This window comes from Simochromis diagramma, unplaced genomic scaffold (genome assembly GCF_900408965.1).
Source record: "Simochromis diagramma unplaced genomic scaffold, fSimDia1.1 OVJJ01000159.1, whole genome shotgun sequence".
Taxonomy (NCBI): domain Eukaryota; kingdom Metazoa; phylum Chordata; class Actinopteri; order Cichliformes; family Cichlidae; genus Simochromis; species Simochromis diagramma.
In genome coordinates this window covers 878,463-899,855 of record NW_024387197.1, presented here as the reverse complement: position 1 = coordinate 899,855, position 21,393 = coordinate 878,463, and the positions used below count along the sequence as shown (strand labels likewise).

The following is a 21,393-nucleotide window of genomic DNA, read 5'->3' as shown; positions in this document are numbered from 1 at the left end:
TGATGCTATTGTTTAACATGGGCCTGATCAGAAAACCTTACAGCCTAATATTTGCATTTCACCATGTCCCCTACTTTGTATGAATAATGTGCACTTTGTACCTATACTTAATCATTCATTTTTAATTCTTAAATGTTTCCTATACAGCTGTTTGTTGATATGAATTGGAAATCAAAAATAATTGCTTTCTAATTATTTCTAATTAGTAGATTTCCTGGAGTGGATAACTGATGCAGGACAAACAGTCTAATTGCTTTTAAATGAAGCAGCAGATCATAAGTAATTTCCACACAGACAATATTGAGCTAAAAGTATAGATCTATTAAACACGATGATTCATTTCTTATTCACTGCGGCACTGACTCTCTGAATTCTCTCGGTGGACTGAATTTGTTTTAGTGTGATATTTTATGCAGATTTATCGCCCACATGTGGTACTCAGAGGTCATATGAAGACAGTGATCAAACCTGGCTTCAGGCTGTCGATTTCCCCGTCAACTTAGGCTCCCAGGTAAGATTGCAGTGTTTAATGTCCCAAGACCTCCATAAAACTTCTCCCAGTCATTTGTAGAATTTCAGATGAGGATCTGCCAGCTGAAACTGAGCAGACCTTCAGGGAGGTTCACCCTCAGGTAACAGAATGCTTCTGGTTATGTGTTTTTTCCCCTCCCCTGTGCCTGTCAGTCTGCTGCCCTTCCCTTATTACTAGACGTGCACGTCGGTGATACAGAAAACATCAGTGCAGCTGATCAGACATGTCGTGCTGCTTTTCAACCTGGAAAGTGTACTCCACAGTTAATCATAATTGCCTCTCCTTATCATCACACCAGACAAAAAACAGCATCTACTTGTGTTAAAAGGTTTTAAACAACTGCAGGTTTCCTGCTAGCTTTGAGTGCATTGATGGTTCCTACTGATCTAAAGGTGTGCTTCATGTAGTGCAGCTTCTGCAAACTCTAGTATTTCAGATTCACAGACAGAAACCTCCAGTAACCTTGTGTGACTGTTGCCTCGGTTTTGTAGATGGGTGTGTGAGGCAAACACCAGCATAAAAATCAGTGGTTGATTAAAAATTCATACAGTCGATTTGTTAAAGCGCTCTGCTCACCACTGCCATATCAGCTTCACGTACTGCAGGAGGACATGAAAGTGAGAAAAGCAAAGAAGAGAGAGGAAGGCGGGATAACGAGGGACGAGAAAAGGGTGCAGTAAAGGATGACGGGACCGAAGGTTCTGTTCCCTCACACGCACACATCCAAGGTGATATGACAGTGCTTTATGAAATTTGAGCTTGCTATTTCCTCTTTCTGATGCTCTCCATTGAGCTTATTAAGATGACAAAAAGCATGGATAATTCAGTGATGTATTTAGTCTTCAAGCCAAACCAAACAGCACTCCTAACACTGTGCATCCAGGCTACTTGAAGTCTGGTCACACTGCTCGTTTTGTATACTCATCAGTCAGTATTATCTGTCACTACACTTTGTAGGGCTGGGAGTTTGGGTGATCTGTCTGACAGATGACAGCACTTTACTCAAACAAATCATGCCATTTATATTCACAGCTGCTCTCAAGGTAATCCAAACCCTTGACTTGCAAACAAGACGTTTCCAGCACTGGACTACCTAAGTTTCCACTTTAAAACACTTTAAATTTGTAGAAATTTATAGATAGTGACTTTAGGCACCAAAGAAATAAGTGCTTGTGTGTGTGTGTGTGTGTGTGTGTGTGTGTGTGTGTGTGTGTGTGTGTGTGTGTGTGTGTGTGTGTGTGTGTGTGTGTGTGTGTGTGTGAGTGAGTAGAGAAATTTGTAGCGATCACACCAAGATACCACTGGATCTATGCATGTAAGCTTTGCTAACCAGTAAGTGTCAGGTTTTGTTGTGCTATTGTGTTATTTTGTTGTATTAGCGCATTAAGCATTTGTGCATATTTAACCCCTTAATAAAGGCCAAAAAAAGGCCAAAAAGTTATTCAAGGTTAAGATTGAATAAGGTTCAGCATAAACCATTGTGGAATCAGTGGTGTTGGCAAGGAGCAATGAACAGCGACATGAAGCTGAAAATGGAACTTCCTGCAAATTGTTACATAGACACTAACTTTAAAAACAGTGCATTTTTTAAAAAGATCCAAAAATAAAAGCCTGTGATTTTGGCAAACATTCTAAATAGCTGTTGTAACATTTCAGCTTGAGAAAAAGGTTCATTAAGCAAAAAAGCTGATACTGTTCATGTGGGCGTAACGTGTTCAGTGGGAGAAATGTTTCGTCACTCATCCAAGTGACTTCTTCAGTCTTAGCTGACTGCAGGTTTCCCCAATCTTATAAACAGTACATTTGCATAATAACTGAAACTAGCACCACTGACAATGAACTGATTCAGAGATGGTCTTTCCCTTTTCACATAAATGGCTTTCTTGACTCTCTGCTCAAACCAGCGTTCCACCCTGTCCAGGACGTCTACATCCTCATCATCAACAGAGTGTCCAGTGTAGGTGTAAAAAGACTGCTGGCCTGACAAGTTAGCTCTTCTGTGTTATGCCATCCATTTAACCAGATCAAGAAACTGACCTCACAGCCCATTATCTGTCAGTGCTGCTAGTTTCAGTAATTGTGCAAATGTGCCGTTGGGGAAACCTGCAGTCAGTCTGAAGAAGTCACTCGTATGAGTGATGAAACGTTTCTCCTACTGAAAACGCTACATCCAGATGAACAGAATCAACTTTTTTGGGATTTCCTTACCTGGATGATATAGCATGCATCAAGACCTATTAAGCTACTATTAAGCTTAAATGTGCAAAGAAGATGAGACCACTTTGATGTCTGCAGCTCTCGACACTCAATGCATGTAATAACTCATGGAGCAATAAACACTCCTGTCAAGGCAAAAATATGTTTCACGGTTTGTCAGCAGTATGCACACTTAGCCCTGCAATATTAATTAGCCAACTGTTTTTTGTGTTTTTTACTTTCAGGTATTACATCAATTACATAGCACTATGTTGTCCTACACATCTGTCACATCAGCTTTTACACACAGATTAAACTTTAATACAGAGGAATACTTTGTAGCAAAGCAAACTATTCTTTACATGAACTCTGATTCCAGCTGAGCTGTCCAGGTTACTCTCCCAAGACATCACATATGTTGCAGAACATATTGCTGTCCATTGTGTTGTCTCACACAGGTTGTGAGATTGTTGTTTTTGGAGCGAGGTGCATGTGGAATGTTTGCACTTGTCCTGTATAAATCATTTTCAGATTTCACGTAACAAGCTGTGCCTGTTTTGCTAATAAATGACTTGCACCTTCATCACATCTGCTGTTTGTGACCCACTAATTTGTGCTGCTCCTGACTGAGTGTGTTGGCCATTATTGGTCATTATCTGCGTTCACAAATTAGGTCACTCAAAGCTTTCCCAACCCATCCACAATTGTGGCCTCACATTATTTGACCTGCCACTTAGTTTCAGAATTGTATTTTAATCTGGACAGGAACGATGCAGACTCACATTCACTTCCTGATTAAGTAGCAAGCCAGTAGTATTGATTCTTTATAGCACTTTTCACTGACAGGAGTTAAAAGTGCCCTAAAGGAGGAAAAGAAATGAAGAAGACAGGAGATGCTCGAATACCTTAGATCACTTTATCCTTCTTGTGTGAGTAGGTTGCTTTATTTGCTTTGACCTGACTCACAAGTCTAGTTTTGTACTACTGCCAGAACTGCCTTATGCTCATGTGTAAGGGTCCCATTATAACCACCCCATAGGTGGCTTTGCACTTGACATCATCACACAGCCATATCTATCAATGCTCGCCATTGAGGCATCGGCTCCCACTTCAGTATTCCACTGAACGGTCGTCACACAGACAAAACCTCCACATCAGCGCAGGTATTGGAGGAGAAGAATTAAAACTAAAAGCAAAGAGGTTTTTAATTACACTTTGTTCAAGTCTGATGTATTCAAACTGTTGTAACATCTCCCCCTGTACAATCTTTGAATCTCTGAGCTTCTGGACTGATATATCATTATACTGACACAACATTTATACTGACACAACATCTGGCTGTGGTGGCAGCAGCACAATGCACCAGGTTACAAAAATCAAAAGGTGCATGACCAGCAGACACAGCAGCCTGCGACAGCATGTATATTGTCAATTTGATGTCCATTTTGTCGTACGGTGCAGTGGACACTGTATAACAGGGCCTTCATAGTTCTAGCTCATCATCCCTTCAAGACTTACTTTCTGCCACTCCTTCTGCTGCTGTATCGTCTGGTAACCCACCAAGTCTTTTTACAATTGTCAGTGTTGGCAGTGGCATGCTATGATTTTAACAAAAAAGGCAAGCAGAGACAATAACAAATAAATGATCAGTCAATAATTTCAGTGGTAGGTTTATTTGAACAGTGAGAGACATAACATTAACCAAAAAAATTCAGAAAATGCATTTCAAAAAAGTTATAAATTCATTTCCACTTCATGAATGAAATAAATATTTGATACCTTTGCAAAACGTACTTGGTCTTGCACATGTCTTGTAGTTGGCCACAAGTTTTGCACACATCTCAGGGGAGATTTTGTCCCACCTGTCTTTGCAGATCCTCTCCAATCCCTAATGTGTCATGGCTGATGTTCAAACCTTCAGCTCCCTCCACAGATTTTCTATGGGATTAAAGTCTGGAGACTGACTAGGCCACTCCAAGACCTTAACATGCTCCTTCTTGAGCCAATCATTTGTTGCCTTGGTCGTGTGTTTTGGATAATTGCCATGCTAGAGTGCACTATCTGAGGGAAGGAGGTTCTCACCCAAGATCTGACGGTACATGGCCCCATCCATCCTCTCTTTGATGCAGTGCAGTTGTCCTGTCCCCTTGGCAGAAAAACACCACCAAAGCATAATGTTTCCTTCCCCATGGTTGACGGTGGGGATGGTGTTCTTGGAGTTATAGGCAGCATCATTGAGATGTTCAGTGGCAAACTTCAAACAGGCCTGTGTATGCGCTTTCTTGAGGAGGGGACATCACAGGCACTGAAGGATTTCAGTCCTTCACGGCATAGTGTGTTACCAACTGTTTTCTTGGTAACTATGGTCCCAGCTGGTTTGAGGTCACTGACACGTTCCTCCCAAGTAGTTCTGGGCTGGTTCTACACCATTTTTGTTATTATTGAAACTCCACGAGGTGAGATCTTGGGTGGAGTTTGGCAGTTATTTTATGGTTTTTCCATTTGCAAATAATCGCACCTACTGTTGTCACCTTCTCACCCAGCTGCTTGGTAATGGTCTTACAACCCATTCCAGCCTTGCCTAGGTCCACAATCTTGTCCCTGTCATCCTTGGAAAGCTCTTTAGTCATGGCTATAGTGCAGAGTTTGGAATCTGGAATGATGGATGATGGACAGCTTTTATACAGGTAACGAATTGAGAAGGCTCCCAATGTCAGCTTGACACCTGTATAAAATACACCTGGGAGCCAGAAGTCTTGCTGGGGATCAAATACTTATTTCATTCATGAAAATGCGAATTAATTTATAACTCTTTTGAAATGCATTTTTCTGTATTTTTTGGTTGTTGTTCTGTCTCTCACTGTTCGGATAAACCTACCACTAAAATTATAGACTGATCATTTCTTTGTTAGTGGGGGAACTTATAAAGTCAGCTTCAGTTCAAATCATTTTTTCCCTGACTGTATGTTTAAGGTTGAGCTCATTTACTTGAATATAAAGTATTTACTAAATTCATTATATGTCCTGTGAGGACAACATATCTATTAAAATTAATTGTGTGCAATCTGATAGTGTTGAGAGCCTTTACACTTCCCTTTTTTTTAGGCCAGACATGGGTATAGCTGCTTTCCCCTCTCCATTAACATCAACATTTTCCTTGCTTATGTACTAAAGGAGTTTTTAACAACTTTTTCATCCATGTTTTCTGTATCACACATTTTAAATAGCGTGTTTCTAAGCGATTTGAAGAAAAAGAACGAACATGTGTAGGTTCAGTCCAGACGGTTCTCATATTTCCTCTTTTTCCGAGGTCGTCATTTAGGAACGTGGTGGGTAGCCGAAAACGTAATATGGTGACAATTTGTCACCTAGCGTAAAATGTTACGCTTTGGGAGTGAGAACGGGTTGCACATATTGGCCAAGGTGGTTAGCAAGAGGAAACGTATCTGTTACGATGCCTACGATGACTTCATTTAAATCAACTTCATTTAATCATGACTTCATGTTCATGACAGTGACTTTCATGAACATGAAAACATAGATTATTGTTTTCATCACTATTTTACAAACTTCTGCATAATCGAGGTGGTCCAAAAGACATTTTTCCAGAAGTCTTGTGTTGTGTTTAATGCAAGTTGTGCATATGATTAAAAAATTGACAATTTATGTTTGCATTTAATGTATGAAATATGATTCAATAAACATGTCTGTGGTTGTTACAATAAAAAATATAACTTTTTTTACTCTGACTTTATGTTTTTTGTCTGATTTTAGATCAATTGTCTTAATACAGTATGTCAAAATGAAAACACAACTGTAAATTCAGACACGTGAGGTTGTGCTGAAAAGAATGATACCAAACAAGGCACAGTAAATAGTTTTTAAAGGTGAAATGTAGAGGTCAAATCAAAAGTAGGTAAAAATGGCCAATTATACCCTGGACTCCAGAGGGTTAAAATAAATTTTAAAGTAACGCAATAGTTACTTTTCAAGCAATTAATTACTTTTAGAATCTTGTAACTCAGTTACTAACTCAGTTACTTTTTTGAAGAAGTAACTAGTAACTATAATTAATTACTTTTTTCAAAGTAACTTGCCCAACACTGACGATGGTTAAGGACAAATGCAATCGCATGGCAGGATCCTGTAAACGGACCAAACTTCAGTCAGGGGAACAACTGAGATAATCCATCCACAATACAAGGTTAGTCATTAATATTCTGCTGCATGGGCTGGGCTGTAGTTATAGCGTAAGGTTTTAAAAACTGAGCTTTAAAACAAATAGTGATAATAAAAACACAGAGAGGGCGACAGTGATCAGTGACTGTTTTCAGGAGCTTGTTCAGATGAGATAGAACAAGATACAAAACAATAAAACATGTTAAAAACACAACAGCTTTAATAAATAAATAGTAGTTTGGACCCGGAAGCAGGGTTCATACGTCACCGCTTAAAGAATGGATTGTTTTATACAATAGTGGTTCCTATTAAACCAGAGGATTTGCCCCCTGTTGGCCATTGGAAAGAATATAGGTTCAACATACCCCAAGTGATGCAAAAGAAAGGGAACGCCCTGGACAAAGCACCACTGGGGGAAACAAAGAAAATAATCATTCTAACTAAAACTACTTTTAACTCAAAAAAAAAAAAAAAAAGAAGTCATCATTAACAGTGACACAATAATCCTCAGTGAAAACCCATGCAGGTTTCATGCTTTAAGATAACACTCACTACTACCCCTCTAGGCCATTTAGCATAAAGATCATGTTGTGTTAATTTTTTGGATGCATCAAAAAACAATGTTGCCGGTGCTATATTGAAGTTCCAATTGCCCAGCTATTACTCTGTGTGTTGAATTAAGAAATGTCCATGCAGGGGAAAAACAAAAACAAAACACTAGTCTGTTGTGCCCACACATTTCATTAGCAGTGACATTCAAATTTTTTTCCTTATATTAGAATCAGGGGCTTACAAATCCCTGCCCAAGCACTCAGGGTGATAATCCTAAGTGTTAGCCTTGAGCCCCAGAGTATCCACACTCCAAGTGGACAGAAATCTGAAAGGTCATGAGCATTATGTTACATATCTTACATGCTTTCATAAACACAATAGGGAGATGAATTGGCTTCTTCCACAATGGTTGAATATTGACATTGAATTGATTTTGTTTTCCCGGTAAGCAAAACATATTCTGCAAGACTCCCAGATCAATAGATACAATAGTGGTAGTGGAAATTGATTTTCTTCTGTTTTTCTGTTCTGCTGTTGTCTACTGTTAACCTAATCTAATCACCATCAGCAGCTTTTGATTATTTGCTTGGAGGTACCATCCAGTTGGTTAAATCTTCAGCTATTGCAATGTCCCAAAGTAGCTTAGCCATCATGTGAATGACCATAAAGTAAAATTAGTTGAGTCATTTTATAATACAAAATGCCACAATAAAGCACTGTTGTGGATAGCCCTTATTACAGAGTGCTGATTTAACACAAACCATGTTAATTTAAAACATTCATATTTCTTAATTGCATGTACTGGCCTGTTCCTCAAAAGTAGGGCAGTCAGTGCTGCCAGCAAAGGCCAGAGGAGATATATTGAGAGAACTTTCTATGTATTTTCGAGTTGCAGAGAAACCTCATTTCATATTGAATTTTATAGCAATGCACATTGCATTTTTGCTTCATGCTTTTGTGTATTTGCATATGTTCATTTACAAGGAACAAGCAAGAAAGCAGATAAAAAGAAAACAAGGGGCAAAAGGCAACTGTTTATCAGATTACAATAATTGAACTGATACATTTGTGGCTCTAATGACTAATCACTCTGATCATTTCTATCTCTGATTAATTAGCAGGAAAGTTTCATCAATAATTATAATTTAAATTCCAATGACTTGGTGATCCCATAACTTTTTCTTCATTAGGCCTAAATTTCGGTTACTATGATTCTTTGTACTATTGATTTTTTTTTACACCAAAGATCAATTCAGATCAACAAACAGAAAAACAACAACAAACAAACAAAAAACAGAATGATGGGAAGAGAAAAACATGCATCTGAAACAAACATGGTGGAGGTAATGTTATTGCATTGGTATGTCGAATGCGGTCACAAGTGTGTGACTGTTAATAGATATGTCAGGGTGAACTGTGAAGTGCACAGGGCTATACTCTGCTTAGATTCAGCCAAATGCTGAAATTCACAGTTAAAGACATAATGAGCCAAAGTACACTACAAAAGCAACCAGTGGGTTTGTGAAGGCAAAGAAATGGGATATCCTTCAATGGCCAATTCAGTCACATTATCTCCACCCAACAGATCGTGCTTTTCAATTTCTGCCTTCAGTTTTTCCTTCAGTAAGCACCACAAACAAGCAGCAAGTAACTGCTGCTGCAATAACGACCTAACAGATAATGCGAAAGTAAGAAATGTAGCACATGCTGATGTTACATGGGTTTGCAGCCACTGCCAGCAAACAATCTTCATCCAAGGATTAAAAACAATGCTTATGTTTTAAATTATGTTAGTTTGTCCAATTGTTTTTGTACCTCTGAGAGTGCAGAAAAATGGCTGTAAAGCCACTTTAATTAAAATTGAACATCTGCACTTAAATCGTGGACTTAAAATAGTGCATGAAAGCTAAACTGCAAAAATTGTGTCATTGTCCAAATACATAAGGACCTAGATAACTGTACTATCCTTTCATCAGCTGGAACATTTTCTCAACTGCTATTCCAATTCAGGGTCACTGAGGGGCTGAAGTCTATCCCACCTGAAATTTGGGGTACATCCTGAACATGTCACAGGACTCAGAGCAAAATTAAACATTATTATTTGTGAGAAGAGTAACAGATTTGTGCCATCTTTATCTTCTGCAAGAGCATTCAAACCTGTGACAACAAGTACATTTTTTTCCAACTGAACTAGCTGATAATTGAAGTGACTTGACTTAACCTCCTAGGACCTGGCAGCCACATATGTGGACATCACATTTTGGGTTATTTAGACCAAAATACTCAATTGTGCTCTACAGGGGTCTGATATCCACTTACGAGGACATATACTGCTACTGTTCTATCAAAATTTCTAATGAATATCCTCATATGTGGCCCTCATTTTTCTTAGAAACAAAAATCAGGTAAAAAAAAAAATCTGGTTATTCTTTGCTTTTACATTCACTGGGTCCCAATATGCCCAAATATCAAAGATAATTTTAAAATGCATGCCGTGGAAGAGTTCGGGTCTTAGGAGGTTAAAGGCTTTGCTAATGAAAAATAGGACATTACCACCCTTGCATTAGCAAAGTTTCTTGTACATTCTGTATGTTCTAGTTGAGTGACTCACACTCACTTGATGTTTGCAGACCTCTAAACAAACACCAAATAAAAGCAGAGTTTTGGGAGTGACAGATTGCTAACCCTCTTTTGAGGATCAGTACTAACAAGTGACCCACTAAACCACAGACACTTGGAACTGCTAGAGTTCAGACTGGGCCACATCCCACATAATGTACTAATGCAGTCTCCATTCTCAGATGCTTTTGCTTGTTAAGAGAACTATCAGAGTGAACAATAATTCCTAATAGCAGAAACGTGTATGGGAAATGGGATCAAAGTACAGCACACATATAAAACATTATAACTGCGCAGTATGCTGTCACACCAACCCAAATGTTACCAAATTTGAGTCGTTTTATGTAAAAGCTTTGCCACATCTCACTGATATGTCACCTCAGACAGAGAATTTTAAAAAGCCCCACTCACGATGTTGGAAACAAAGTAAAACACAAGAAGTATCTCAGCAGGTTTAAAATGTGATATTACTGTTTGCGCCCGTCTGTCCCCACAGTCTCTGAATGCCACACGCGTCGTTTGCAGATAATAAGCGGCGTGATTACTTGTGGGCTCGAGTGTCCACACCTCTTTTCATCTCACATACACCCGTGTAATGAAGCAGCGTGTTCTCCTCCTCTCGCTGCTGCCCACCCCGCACCTGTCCGCGCTGTGCGGCAGCCACGAGGGCTGCTCTTCCTTTTATGGTCTGGCTTCCTTTGTGGACACGTTAGTTGGATGAGGAGAGCAGAGCATAGCGCGGTGGTCCATATTCCCCGCATCTTCCAGTTGCGCTCCTGCGCTTTACGCAGAGTCCGCGGCTCCTCTGGAACACTCAGCTTTCTCTTTCTAAACACCGAGATGAACATGAGATGATTGAGCTCGTGGGCCGTGCGCACTGATGCTTCTCATTTTGCCGTTTCCTCGCGGTTTTTTCCTCTCCTGTCTGCATCCTTCGCCGACCAATCTGTGGAATGGTCTGCGTTTTCTCCCCTGGGTTGTTTCCACTTCAGCATGGGAACTGCGGTGTCCAAAAGGAAGAATCTGAGGAGTGATGCGATTTCTTCCGTGGCCGCAAAAGTTAGGTGAGTGCGCCCGGGGGAGCAGGGGATGTGAAGCGGAGGTCTGAGCGCTCTGAAGCCGACGGAGCACAGATGAGAAGACTCTGGCAGCCGTAGAAGTGATAGTTTGCAGATGACTGCACATTTCCCTAAACTAGTTTAAAGGGATAACGTTCACATGAGAATAATTACTGTAATTTTATATATTTATAATATATTAATGGATACACATAAATTAGGATATATTTCATGGTGTAAAAACAGCTCCTCCACTCTCTCTGGGCTGTTTTAGAGCTTTTAATTTAGCTGCTTTAATTTTGCTTTTCTTCTTCTTCTTCTTTTTCTTCTTCTTCTTATTAATGATATATATATATATATATATATATATATTTACTTTTTATGTGTCTTTTAAGTAAGTGTGACAGAATGAACCAATCTCTTCTTGTTTGTATTGGTTAGTGTACTTGTATTTCTACTGCCTTGCATAAGGTTCTTTGCTTTTTGATTCATGCATGCAACCTTATGATTAGCAGAAGTAGTGAATCCAAAGAATCAAATCAGGGTTGTTGTTTTTTTCAGGGTTTTTTTTTATCATTATTATTATATATGTTTATTTTTATGCTTTTATGTTTGCTGTCTGATGTAAGCCAAACTTTAATTTAAGGACATTTGTGTTATTTTAATTGTCCTGAAGCCCGTTGACAGATTGATGACCTGTCCAGGGTGTACTCTGATATATCCTCTAATTCTGACTCTAACACAGGTCATTAACACACTGGCATTATACGATACACACACAGTATAGCTGTGACATGTGAAAAGCTTTATTTATCCTCTTAACATCTACTAGCTTACTGGGGACCTATTAATGGAGGTTTGGAAAGTGGAAATCTCTCTGTGACTCACCACATTTCAGTTCACCAACTTAAAATGGTTTAAGGGTCAACAGTTGCAGCAAGTTACTCAGGGGCCCCTAAACTGTGTGTTGCACACAAGAAAAAGCACAGAAATCAAACCCCAAATGGGTCTATTAAAAAATGCTGACCTCAGATCAAAGGTGGTTAGGCTTAGGTGTATATACCTAGCATTTGGGTTTAGATTAGCCAGGCCCTCTGAGATCTAAGTCATCGTCAGCAAAACTCCCTAACCATAACTGTAACCCTGTGATTGGAATATGTCATTTGTGGTTTTATTACATTATTTCAAAGTCTTGGCAAACAGATAACAAAAAAATAAAAATAAAATAAAATAATTATTATAATCAATACACATCAAAATCTACTCATTACTGTAGGGTTATTGGGAGGATTAGCACCTGTGACTTAGAGCACCATGTTAGAGTTACAGTTTGACCCTCTTTAGGGTGAAACAAATTCACCTTTTGTCATTTTTTCATGTATAATTTTTGTACAAATGAGAATACTATTGAAATGTACGTGTAAGTATTACTTCAGGATTTTGCTTATGTTGCGGTAGATGGAGTGAGCACTTTTTTTTCTTAAGGACCCGCTTGGTTCATCTCACTCAGCTTGTGAGTAATTCTGATGACTTTTAGCTTTGAGTCATAACATTAAGGTCACGTCATGGGTGTCAGATCAGTGCGTTCTCAGTCCGAAGGACACAGGATGACCAGGCCTTATGGTAGGAGATTTTGTTGGTGTCACCCACTGATTAATTTCAGACACCAGGGTCGAATCAAGCACTTCGTCTCTCAGTGACCTATACGTGTATGTGCTTTTCTTCTTTAAGTGATCGCATGGTTGAACTGAAGCAAAGACAAACTGTTTCCTTTCCATCCACTTCCAAAGTCACCTCCATGCTCACTTTTGCACACATTGTCCAATTCTGTTTGTCCTCGTCTTCCTTTTTTCTATTTGTATGTTTATCTCCTTCCTCCTTCCTTCCTTGCTGCCTCACTCACTTTTTCACACCTCACGCTTTAACTCTCCATAAATCATGCTGATCGCAGCCGGTAGCTCAAGACCGTGTATGCAGACCACAGCCAAGGCTTGAACAGTATATGATATACCTCCTCTCTGTCAGTGGTTGTGAGCAGCACTCCAGTTGATGGGGAGTTTAATGGCACTCTGAGAACAATAGCACTTCCCCCTGAATCCCAACTGAGCCAGATTAGTAATGTCTCCAGTCTGCCAGATGATCTGAGTTTATCTGTTGTGCAGTGAATGAGCAGGGCAAAGCCATTTCACCTTTTCTACTTCCCTATCTTCGTCTTTCTGTGACTGTGAATAGCAAAAGCAAGGGGATTGTTCTAGAAGCATGTCTAATAGGCCCCTCTTCTTCTCTCTGACCTTAAAACATCTGTCTCCGTGTAATGTCACTCTGTCTCCTATTTTACTGTTCTGAGTAATACAGGCAAGGTTGAGTAGGAACGCACTGATCGGACCCAGTGGGAATAAATTTTTATTTTTATTTTTATTTTTTTGTGTCCCGTTTGGATCTTTAGCCATCAGAATTGTTGTCTTAAGGCCAAGAAAGATGCCAAGCGGATTTATTTTACCAAGTGGATCATCATGGCCTTGCCACATTGGTCCATTTGATTGACCTTTATTATAATTATGAATTTATTTTATTTTCGGTTGCTACAAACGGGACAGACATGACTGGGGGATAGGACAGGGAGAAAGAATGAAAGAAAGAGAGGGAGAGAAAGAAAACCAGAGGGGAGAAGAGACGGTGAGAAGGGGGGGAAGAAAGAAAAAAAAAAAAACCCCAAAAAAACCAAACAAACAAAACACCTGGATCACCTGTATGGAGAAAAAAAACAGAAGAGAAAGCAAACAACAAAGAGCAACATAATAAAAAAAAACAGCACCATCACAATAAACTAGCTAGCAGTAGATAACAGTAGATACTAAATAATAAACGATATTGTGCAGCACGCAAGATAGACAGCGCACAATGTGCTTTGAGGCAGCAGCCAAGAAAGGTGTAGTCCGCGTCTGTGAACACCCGTGTGTACACCTGTGTGCATACCTGTGTGGATCAGCATGCTTGTATTCCAAAGGTTTCTCCATGTAACGATCTGCTAGGGAGTGTGGGGAGCCATAGCCCCGTCCACCAGGGTATGAAGCAGGTATGGAGGAGATCCAGGCCCCAGATATCCAGAGTACAAGGACCCGAGGAGGACCACCAAAAGGGGGCGGGAACCGTGCCACCCTCCTGGGAAGAGCTGAGTAGAGCCCCAAAGGAGAGGTCACCCCGCAGCTACGGAGCAGAGACCAGAGGGGGTTGCAGTGGCGTGCCCGCGGGCTCTGCCGGCAGCCAGCTGTGCCAGAGAGGACCCAGTGGGAATAAATTAATAGAACAGTTTTTAACTTTGTCATCTGAAACTGACATTCACATCGCCTGTTTTCACAGTGATTCTTATTAATCACCAAATGGAACTAGAATAGAGTGGATGGCTAAAAGCTTGGTGGTTTATGAGCTGCTTTTCATCCAATGAAGAGGGATGAAATCTAATTCTGAAATTAGGTAAACTGTGAACAAAGATCTATGATTCATGTTCAAAGTGTGGGGCCTTAAAGTTAAAAGAAAATCCACATCGACTAAATTAATCTCACTTGTTAATTGTTTTAAAGCATAAATTATACACTAACATTTTCATATACATTCATTCAGATCAAAGTGTGATGTCATTAACGTTGAATCAATTCAAAGAAGAAGATTCAACAGAAGTCAGCTGATCTGAAGTCAGCAAGCTCCCTGTCCTGAGAAATCTGGGCTTATCATTTTGTTTGTTTTCCTGTCCTGTCGTTTTCTCACTCTTGGTTGGAATGAATCAGAACCGCCAAACAGGTTGACGAGCGCATGTGTGCTGTTTACTGACAACACCTTGCCGGATTTTTGGGGATATTCCTGATGATATTCAGTTTGGAGGATCTCACCGGGACGTTGTTTTATGGTTTATGAGGATCAGTCCTCCTGTTGTCAGTATTCATGACAGCACTGAATGTTGTCATTAACCAGAAATTAAACCATGGAACTAATTATTTCCATGCAGCCATGTTCCAGAATGCATCATACTTGTTTTGGCTGCATGTGTGGCCGCTTGCTGGAAGAACTGGGCTCATTAAGAAATAGGGAAGAAGAGTTTCCTTGCATAGAAATGCAGGAAAGAGAAAACAGACATGCATTCGAAAATTGGCTGATTCCGAGTGGACAGCCTCTTTTGCATTTTAGTTATCTCTTGCATTGTAATGCTGTCGTCTCTGCACTGGCTCTATTTTAATATGCTCAACAGATGTGCAGAAAAAGAAAGGTTAAAAAAGTCAATGAAAGTCTTCTAGGCTTTAGGCTTGCTGTCTTTTACTATGCATTTAATTGTGTGTTTTAATTACCACTTTTTAAGCAAAGTTAGAGGAAAATTAGTTGTCCTTTATGCACCCTATGCCTGAAGCACTTTAGTAATAGGCCAAACTGTCTCCCTGCCCTGTTTATGACAAACCTTTGTGGAGGAGTACGCCAAAACCGACCCGTCTGCTTTGATCAGCCACTTGATAGGAAAGATTACAAGGGCTTTAAAGCTAATGTTGTCTTTAATATTTCAAGAATGTCTGAGTCACTACTGAAAGGAATTGCACAGCACAACACTTTTCAGGCCTTAATAGTTTCCACTTTGGTGAAAATGTGATTTCATGGGCTCTTTCCCACAAGACTCTGTGACCAGCAGCCACCCTGTACTTATTGCTGCACAAATTCGCTCTAGCCACGGTCCAGTGTGGACGTTAGCTATAAAACATCTGGGCACCTCTGTAAAGCATAAACCTGTCACTGGAGGAAAACTATATATGAAACTTCCAAGGTCAAATATAACAGGGTTTTTAAACCAACAGTGTTAATAGAGTCTGTTTAGAATACTTAATATTGGTGTGGTGTGTTTGGGTGTATTACACAGCTCATCTTTAGATTTTAAATCATATGCAGAGAGGTGAGTGTTTCAGGTTATAGTGGATGTGTAAATGTAGCAACACAGACTCACCTTTTCAGGAGAGTCCACATATTTTGAAAGCTGTTCACAGCTTTGGGAAGTCTTGTTTGAAAAGCTTCATTTGAAATTGTTCGTCATCATAACGCACACTAGGTCCCAGGCACCCTGTTTAGGATTAGTGTTACTCGTCTGGCTTGGGTAATGTTTTGTTACCTCCACCAACGAGGTTATTCTTTCTGTCTGTAAATATGATAGGTTTAAAAGCTTTAAATAAATCTTGATAAAATATTGTAGTGTGTGGAGGGGGGTTTATGTTAATAATCCATTCAAATTTGGCTTACACCCACCACAGTCTTAAACGGCAACTCGAAGATTTATTGGTCGAAAATTGACAAAAAGCCTATAACTATTCTTACGACTGTGGCGTGTATTGTCGACATAGGTATAAAGATTTTAAATATCATGTTACATTTGACCTCTCCTTCAAGGTCAATAGATTGATCTGAATGTCAAAGTGACAATAACGCTGCATAGAGCTATTTAAAACTCTGTTTCTTACTGCCATTGTTTGTATTGGCAACATATAGACACATAGGGAATCATATCTGGGTATTGTAAATATCACATTAATTTGGACTTCAGACCTCGTCTTCAATGTCAAATAAGGTCCAACTTTCATAAAATGCTAAATTTAAAATACATGGCTGAATATAAAGTTACATACAAAACTTCCAATGTTCACAAGTGCTCAAGGTGTTGCCCTCTGGACACACAGCCTACGTCTATACAGTGGTCAAGCTCATCCCATAATTTTGTGAGCATGCCTGGTGTTACTGCTGTTCTTATGTTACCTACCATCAACCTCGTGAAACTCACAAACTAGGTCGCTGTATCAGTATGTGTTTCATTCAATCCTGGTAAACTAAACACTGCTCAGACACACACAGATTACCTCTTGGTTCGAACATGTTATGATGCTATCGCACTGGGGTTTTTTCCAGTCTTATGTTTTTTTAATGAAGAATTACCTGGTAATCTTCCTTTTGTCACCCTCTTTCAGCTTCAGTTTCAGTGGCAGCAAGCCTCAGATCATGATACTTATTTAATGATTATTACATTTTGATTTTATTGTGTCTTTCACAGTTGGGAAATGACAGAAAATGTTGGTTGAAGAATGATAAAGAATGATACGCAATAAAGTTGGATACAAAAAGGTTGAAGATTTAGGCCAACCAGGGACACCTTAACATTATTGAAGGCCTTGTGGCCATGAATGTTATGCTCACTGAGTAAAGTTATGTGCATATTGAGTCACTTTCCTCTGGTTTAAGTGCAGTGGGCCATTTTGTTTGAAGATGACAGAGCTGTCCCTGTCAGACAGTCACCTAACTAGGGGCTCATAAAACATAGAAATTAGAGCTCAAGTCTTACGAGACCCCGGTTGGTCTCATAACAGTAAGCCTTTGCATTAAGGAAAGGCCAAGTTTGACCTAGTTTTCTGCTCTCAGTATAACCCAATTGAGCTTTTGTGGGAGATACATTCACCTTTGTCCTGTTTTTGCTCAGGTGAAGTCTGTCTGTCTTTTTCGGCGAAAGATTAACAAGTTAACATAGCTGGACTAGCCATCGGACATTTGCAGGGTGGGCTGATGACTTATTTATTTATTTTTTTTGTAACGGCATGAACAATGAGAGGTGGTGGATTGGCCAGATGCTGGCCGATGTGTAAAAATAACTCAGTTGTTTGGTGGTGGCTATGGCGGAGCTTCCACAGAGGCAACAGGTGGATGAGGGAAGGGGAGGCAGGAGGAGGAGAGACCTGAGGCAGCCGCTGGTGAACTGAACTTCAGGTAAGAAGTCATGACCTGCAGTCTATCTGGGTCAGATATAAACCAAGTTTAGGTGGAGTTTATTTTCGTTGTGCTGACTTTTTACAGTCAGTTACAATAACTCGTACTGCGTGAGCTAGCATGACAGAGTTTCTATACAGCTGTTCGGTTGCTATGATGTTACTGATAGTGAACTTTATTTTATTCATAAGGTTAGTTAGTAGAGTTGCCAATGGCTCCTTAAAAAATGGAATGGGCCCTCATTCAGAGAAAATATTATGCGTTTTGTATTGAGTTGAGAAGAGACGCAGTTTGTCCCATACTTTAGCTAGAATGGAAAAAGACACAAAGCTGGAGTTATTCTGTCTTTACGCTGCACAGCTGCCTCTTCTCTTATCTCCCCCCCCCCTCTTCTGTTGCTACTTCAATCATGAAACTGATCAATGATCAGCTGATCGGCTTTTCTCTCTTGTTTATTTATCGCCCACTTTGCGCCAGAAACAGGAAACCAGCAGATGTCGCGCTAAACAACAGTAGCACAGCTTGATCAGCTGTTGTTAGAATTTATTTAATATTAATTTCTAGTATCAGCTGATGTTTGCTGGAGCCACAGCTGTAAAAGCTGCTGGTCATGATATCAGTTTGGATATGTGGTGAGAGGGAAACATGAGGATGAAACCAGGAGATGTCCTTACTGAATCATCAGAGCTGAACAGGTGATGGAGAAACAGGTTTACCTTTTAGGTGACATAAATGAGTTGAAGGGAAGTTATGAACTGTTTCTGAGAGACAAATAACACCAGGATCCTTTTCTAAGTAGCTGACAGCTGATAGCTGTGCAGGGGCGGATCTAGCAAAGTGTTGCCAGGGGGCCAGGTAGGGCATTAACAGGGAGAGGGGGGCACAAAGAAATGCTTTTCTTTCTTATTCTCATTTCAAATATTTAGCTTTTATTAAATAATTATCTGAATCTTGCGAACAAAGTGTTTATCTGACGTAAAATGTATAGAAATCATACATATACCAAAAAGACAGTGTACATCACTGTCACAACAACATTTGTTTTCATTCAAAGGCTTTATGGCTTTAATACCTGGTGGGCCGGTCTATAGTGAAAATGCCCAATTTTTTGTCCCAGTCCAGCCCTGCAGGTTAATACTGGCAGTGTCACCATGCCAGCTGACTGTATTTCATCATCAGCCAGTGTTGTTCTTTATACATCAATATTACCAAAGTTTACCATAAGGCAGCATATAAAGTATTTACTTGCTTTCAGGTTTTAGTCAAATGTTAGTCTTTTCATTTGTTTCCCCACTTTTTTCCTGTTTCAAAATCAAACACCAGTTTGTGAGAAGATTATCTTCTTTTTTTAATAGGCATTGATTTTGCATTGGCATTGGCTAATTTGCCAATTGTATGTTAAAAATGTTCGTATTTTAATATTCAAAAATGTTTTTGCCCAAAACATATGTGTACTACATGTCAGTAAAAATCCATCCATCCATCTTCATCCGCTTTATCCGGGGCCGGGTCGTGGGGGCAGCAGCCTAAGCAAAGAGGCCCAGACCTCCCTCTCCCCAGCCACCTCCTCCAGCTTATCCGGGGGAATACCAAGGCGTTCCCAGGCCAGCCGAAAGATATAATCTCTCCAGCGTGTCCTGGGTCTGCCCCGGGGCCTCCTCCCGGTGGGACATGCCTGGAACACCTCACCCAGGAGGCGCCCAGGGGGCATCCTTGTCAGATGCCCGAACCACCTCAGCTGGCTCCTTTCGATGTGGAGCAGCAGCTGCTCTACTCTGAGCCCCTCCCGGATGGCCGAACTTCTCACCCTATCTCTAAGGGAGAGGCCAGCCACCCTTCGGAGGAAGCTCATTTCTGCCGCTTGTATCCGCGATCTCGTTCTTTCGGTCACTACCCACAGCTCGTGGCCATAGGTGAGGGTAGGGACGTAGATCGACCGGTAAATTGAGAGCTTCGCTTTTACACTCAGCTCCCTCTTCACCACGACGGACCGGTGCAGCGTCTGCATTACTGCAGCTGCACCCCCAATCCGTCTGTCGATCTCCGGCTCCCTTCTCCCATCAGCGAACAAGACCATGAGATACTTGAACTCCTCCACTTGGGGCAGGAACTCATCCCCGACCCGGAGTGGGCACTCCACCCTTTTCCGGCTGAGAACCATGGCCTCAGATTTGGAGGTGCTGATCCTCATACCCGCTGCTTCACACTCGGCTGCGAACCGTTCCAGTGCGAGCTGGAGGCCCTCACCCGATGAAGCCAACAGAACCACATCATCTGCAAAAATCAGAGATGAGATTCGGAGGCCACCAAAGCGAAAGCCCTCCGCCACTTGGCTGCGCCTAGAAATCCTGTCCATAAAAATTATGAACAGGACCGGAGACAAAGGGCAGCCCTGGCGGAGCCCATCACCCACCGGGAACGAGTCCGACTTATTGCCGGCAATGTGAACCAAGCTCTTGCAACGGTTGTATAGGGATCGAATGGCCCGTAGCAATGGGCCAGACACCCCATACTCCCGCAACACCTCCCACAGGACACCCCGAGGGACACGGTCGAATGCCTTCTCCAAGTCCACAAAACACATGTAGACTGGTTGGGCAAACTCCCATGCACCCTCAAGTATCCTGGAGAGGATAAAGAGCTGGTCCAGTGTTCCGCGACCAGGACGAAAACCGCATTGTTCCTCCTGTATCCGAGGTTCGACTAGCGGACGAACTCTCCTTTCCAGCACCCTGGCATAGACTTTCCCAGGGAGGTTGAGGAGTGTGATCCCCCTGTAGTTGGAACACACCCTCCGGTCCCGCTTCTTAAAGATGGGGACCACCACCCTGGTCTGCCAGTCCACAGAAGTGGTGGAGGGGTTTGTGTGTCCCAGGGATCCCAGGGGCTATGTTGTCTGGGGGCTTTTGCCCCCTGGTAGGGTCTCCCATGGCAAATTGGCCCTGGGTGAGGGACCAGACAAAGAGCGATTCAGAAGACCCTTATGAAAAGGATACCGAGGGAACAGTTTACCCTGCCCGGGATAGGGTTACCGGGGCCCCGCCCTGGAGCCAGGCCCGGGGAGGGTGCCCGAGGGCGAGCGTCTGGTGGCCGGGCCTTAGTCCATGGGGCCCGGCCGGGCACAGCCCGAAGAGGAGACATGGGCCCATCCTCCCGCAGGCCCACCACCCGCAGGAGGCGCCATAGGGGTCGGGTGCATTGTGTGTCGGGTGGCGGCCAGGAGCGGAGGCCCTGGCGGACTGACCCCCGGCTGTAAAAATACTATGCAAATATTGATGTCCTTGACTGCTGAATAAACACTGACTGGTTATATCTCTTGTACTTTATCAACGCAGTATCTAAAAACTTTGCACCGTAGTGGTTAAAATCTCATTCTAATAAGAGTTAAAAGCGCATTCAGTTATTAGGTTTATAGGGTTATTGAATTATGGTTAACAGTTGGTAGAATTGTTTTTAACATTATCTGCCAATTACATC

General features: G+C 41.3%; 1 protein-coding gene across 4 annotated transcripts in view; it reads left to right on the top strand.

Annotated features, from left to right (window-relative positions):
• The first annotated feature begins 10,388 nt into the window (after window positions 1-10,388).
• Window positions 10,389-21,393, top strand: part of nsmfb (NMDA receptor synaptonuclear signaling and neuronal migration factor b) — a 68,119-nt gene continuing 57,114 nt past the window's right edge. For 2 of the 4 annotated variants that reach the window (XM_040050067.1, XM_040050065.1), the window contains exon 1: window positions 10,389-11,142. In XM_040050067.1, the coding sequence (XP_039906001.1) occupies window positions 11,072-11,142 (71 nt within the window). In that variant the 5' untranslated portion in view covers window positions 10,389-11,071. The remainder of the gene's footprint in view (window positions 11,143-21,393) is intronic. The other 2 variants (XM_040050068.1, XM_040050066.1) reach the window with 1 other exon arrangement.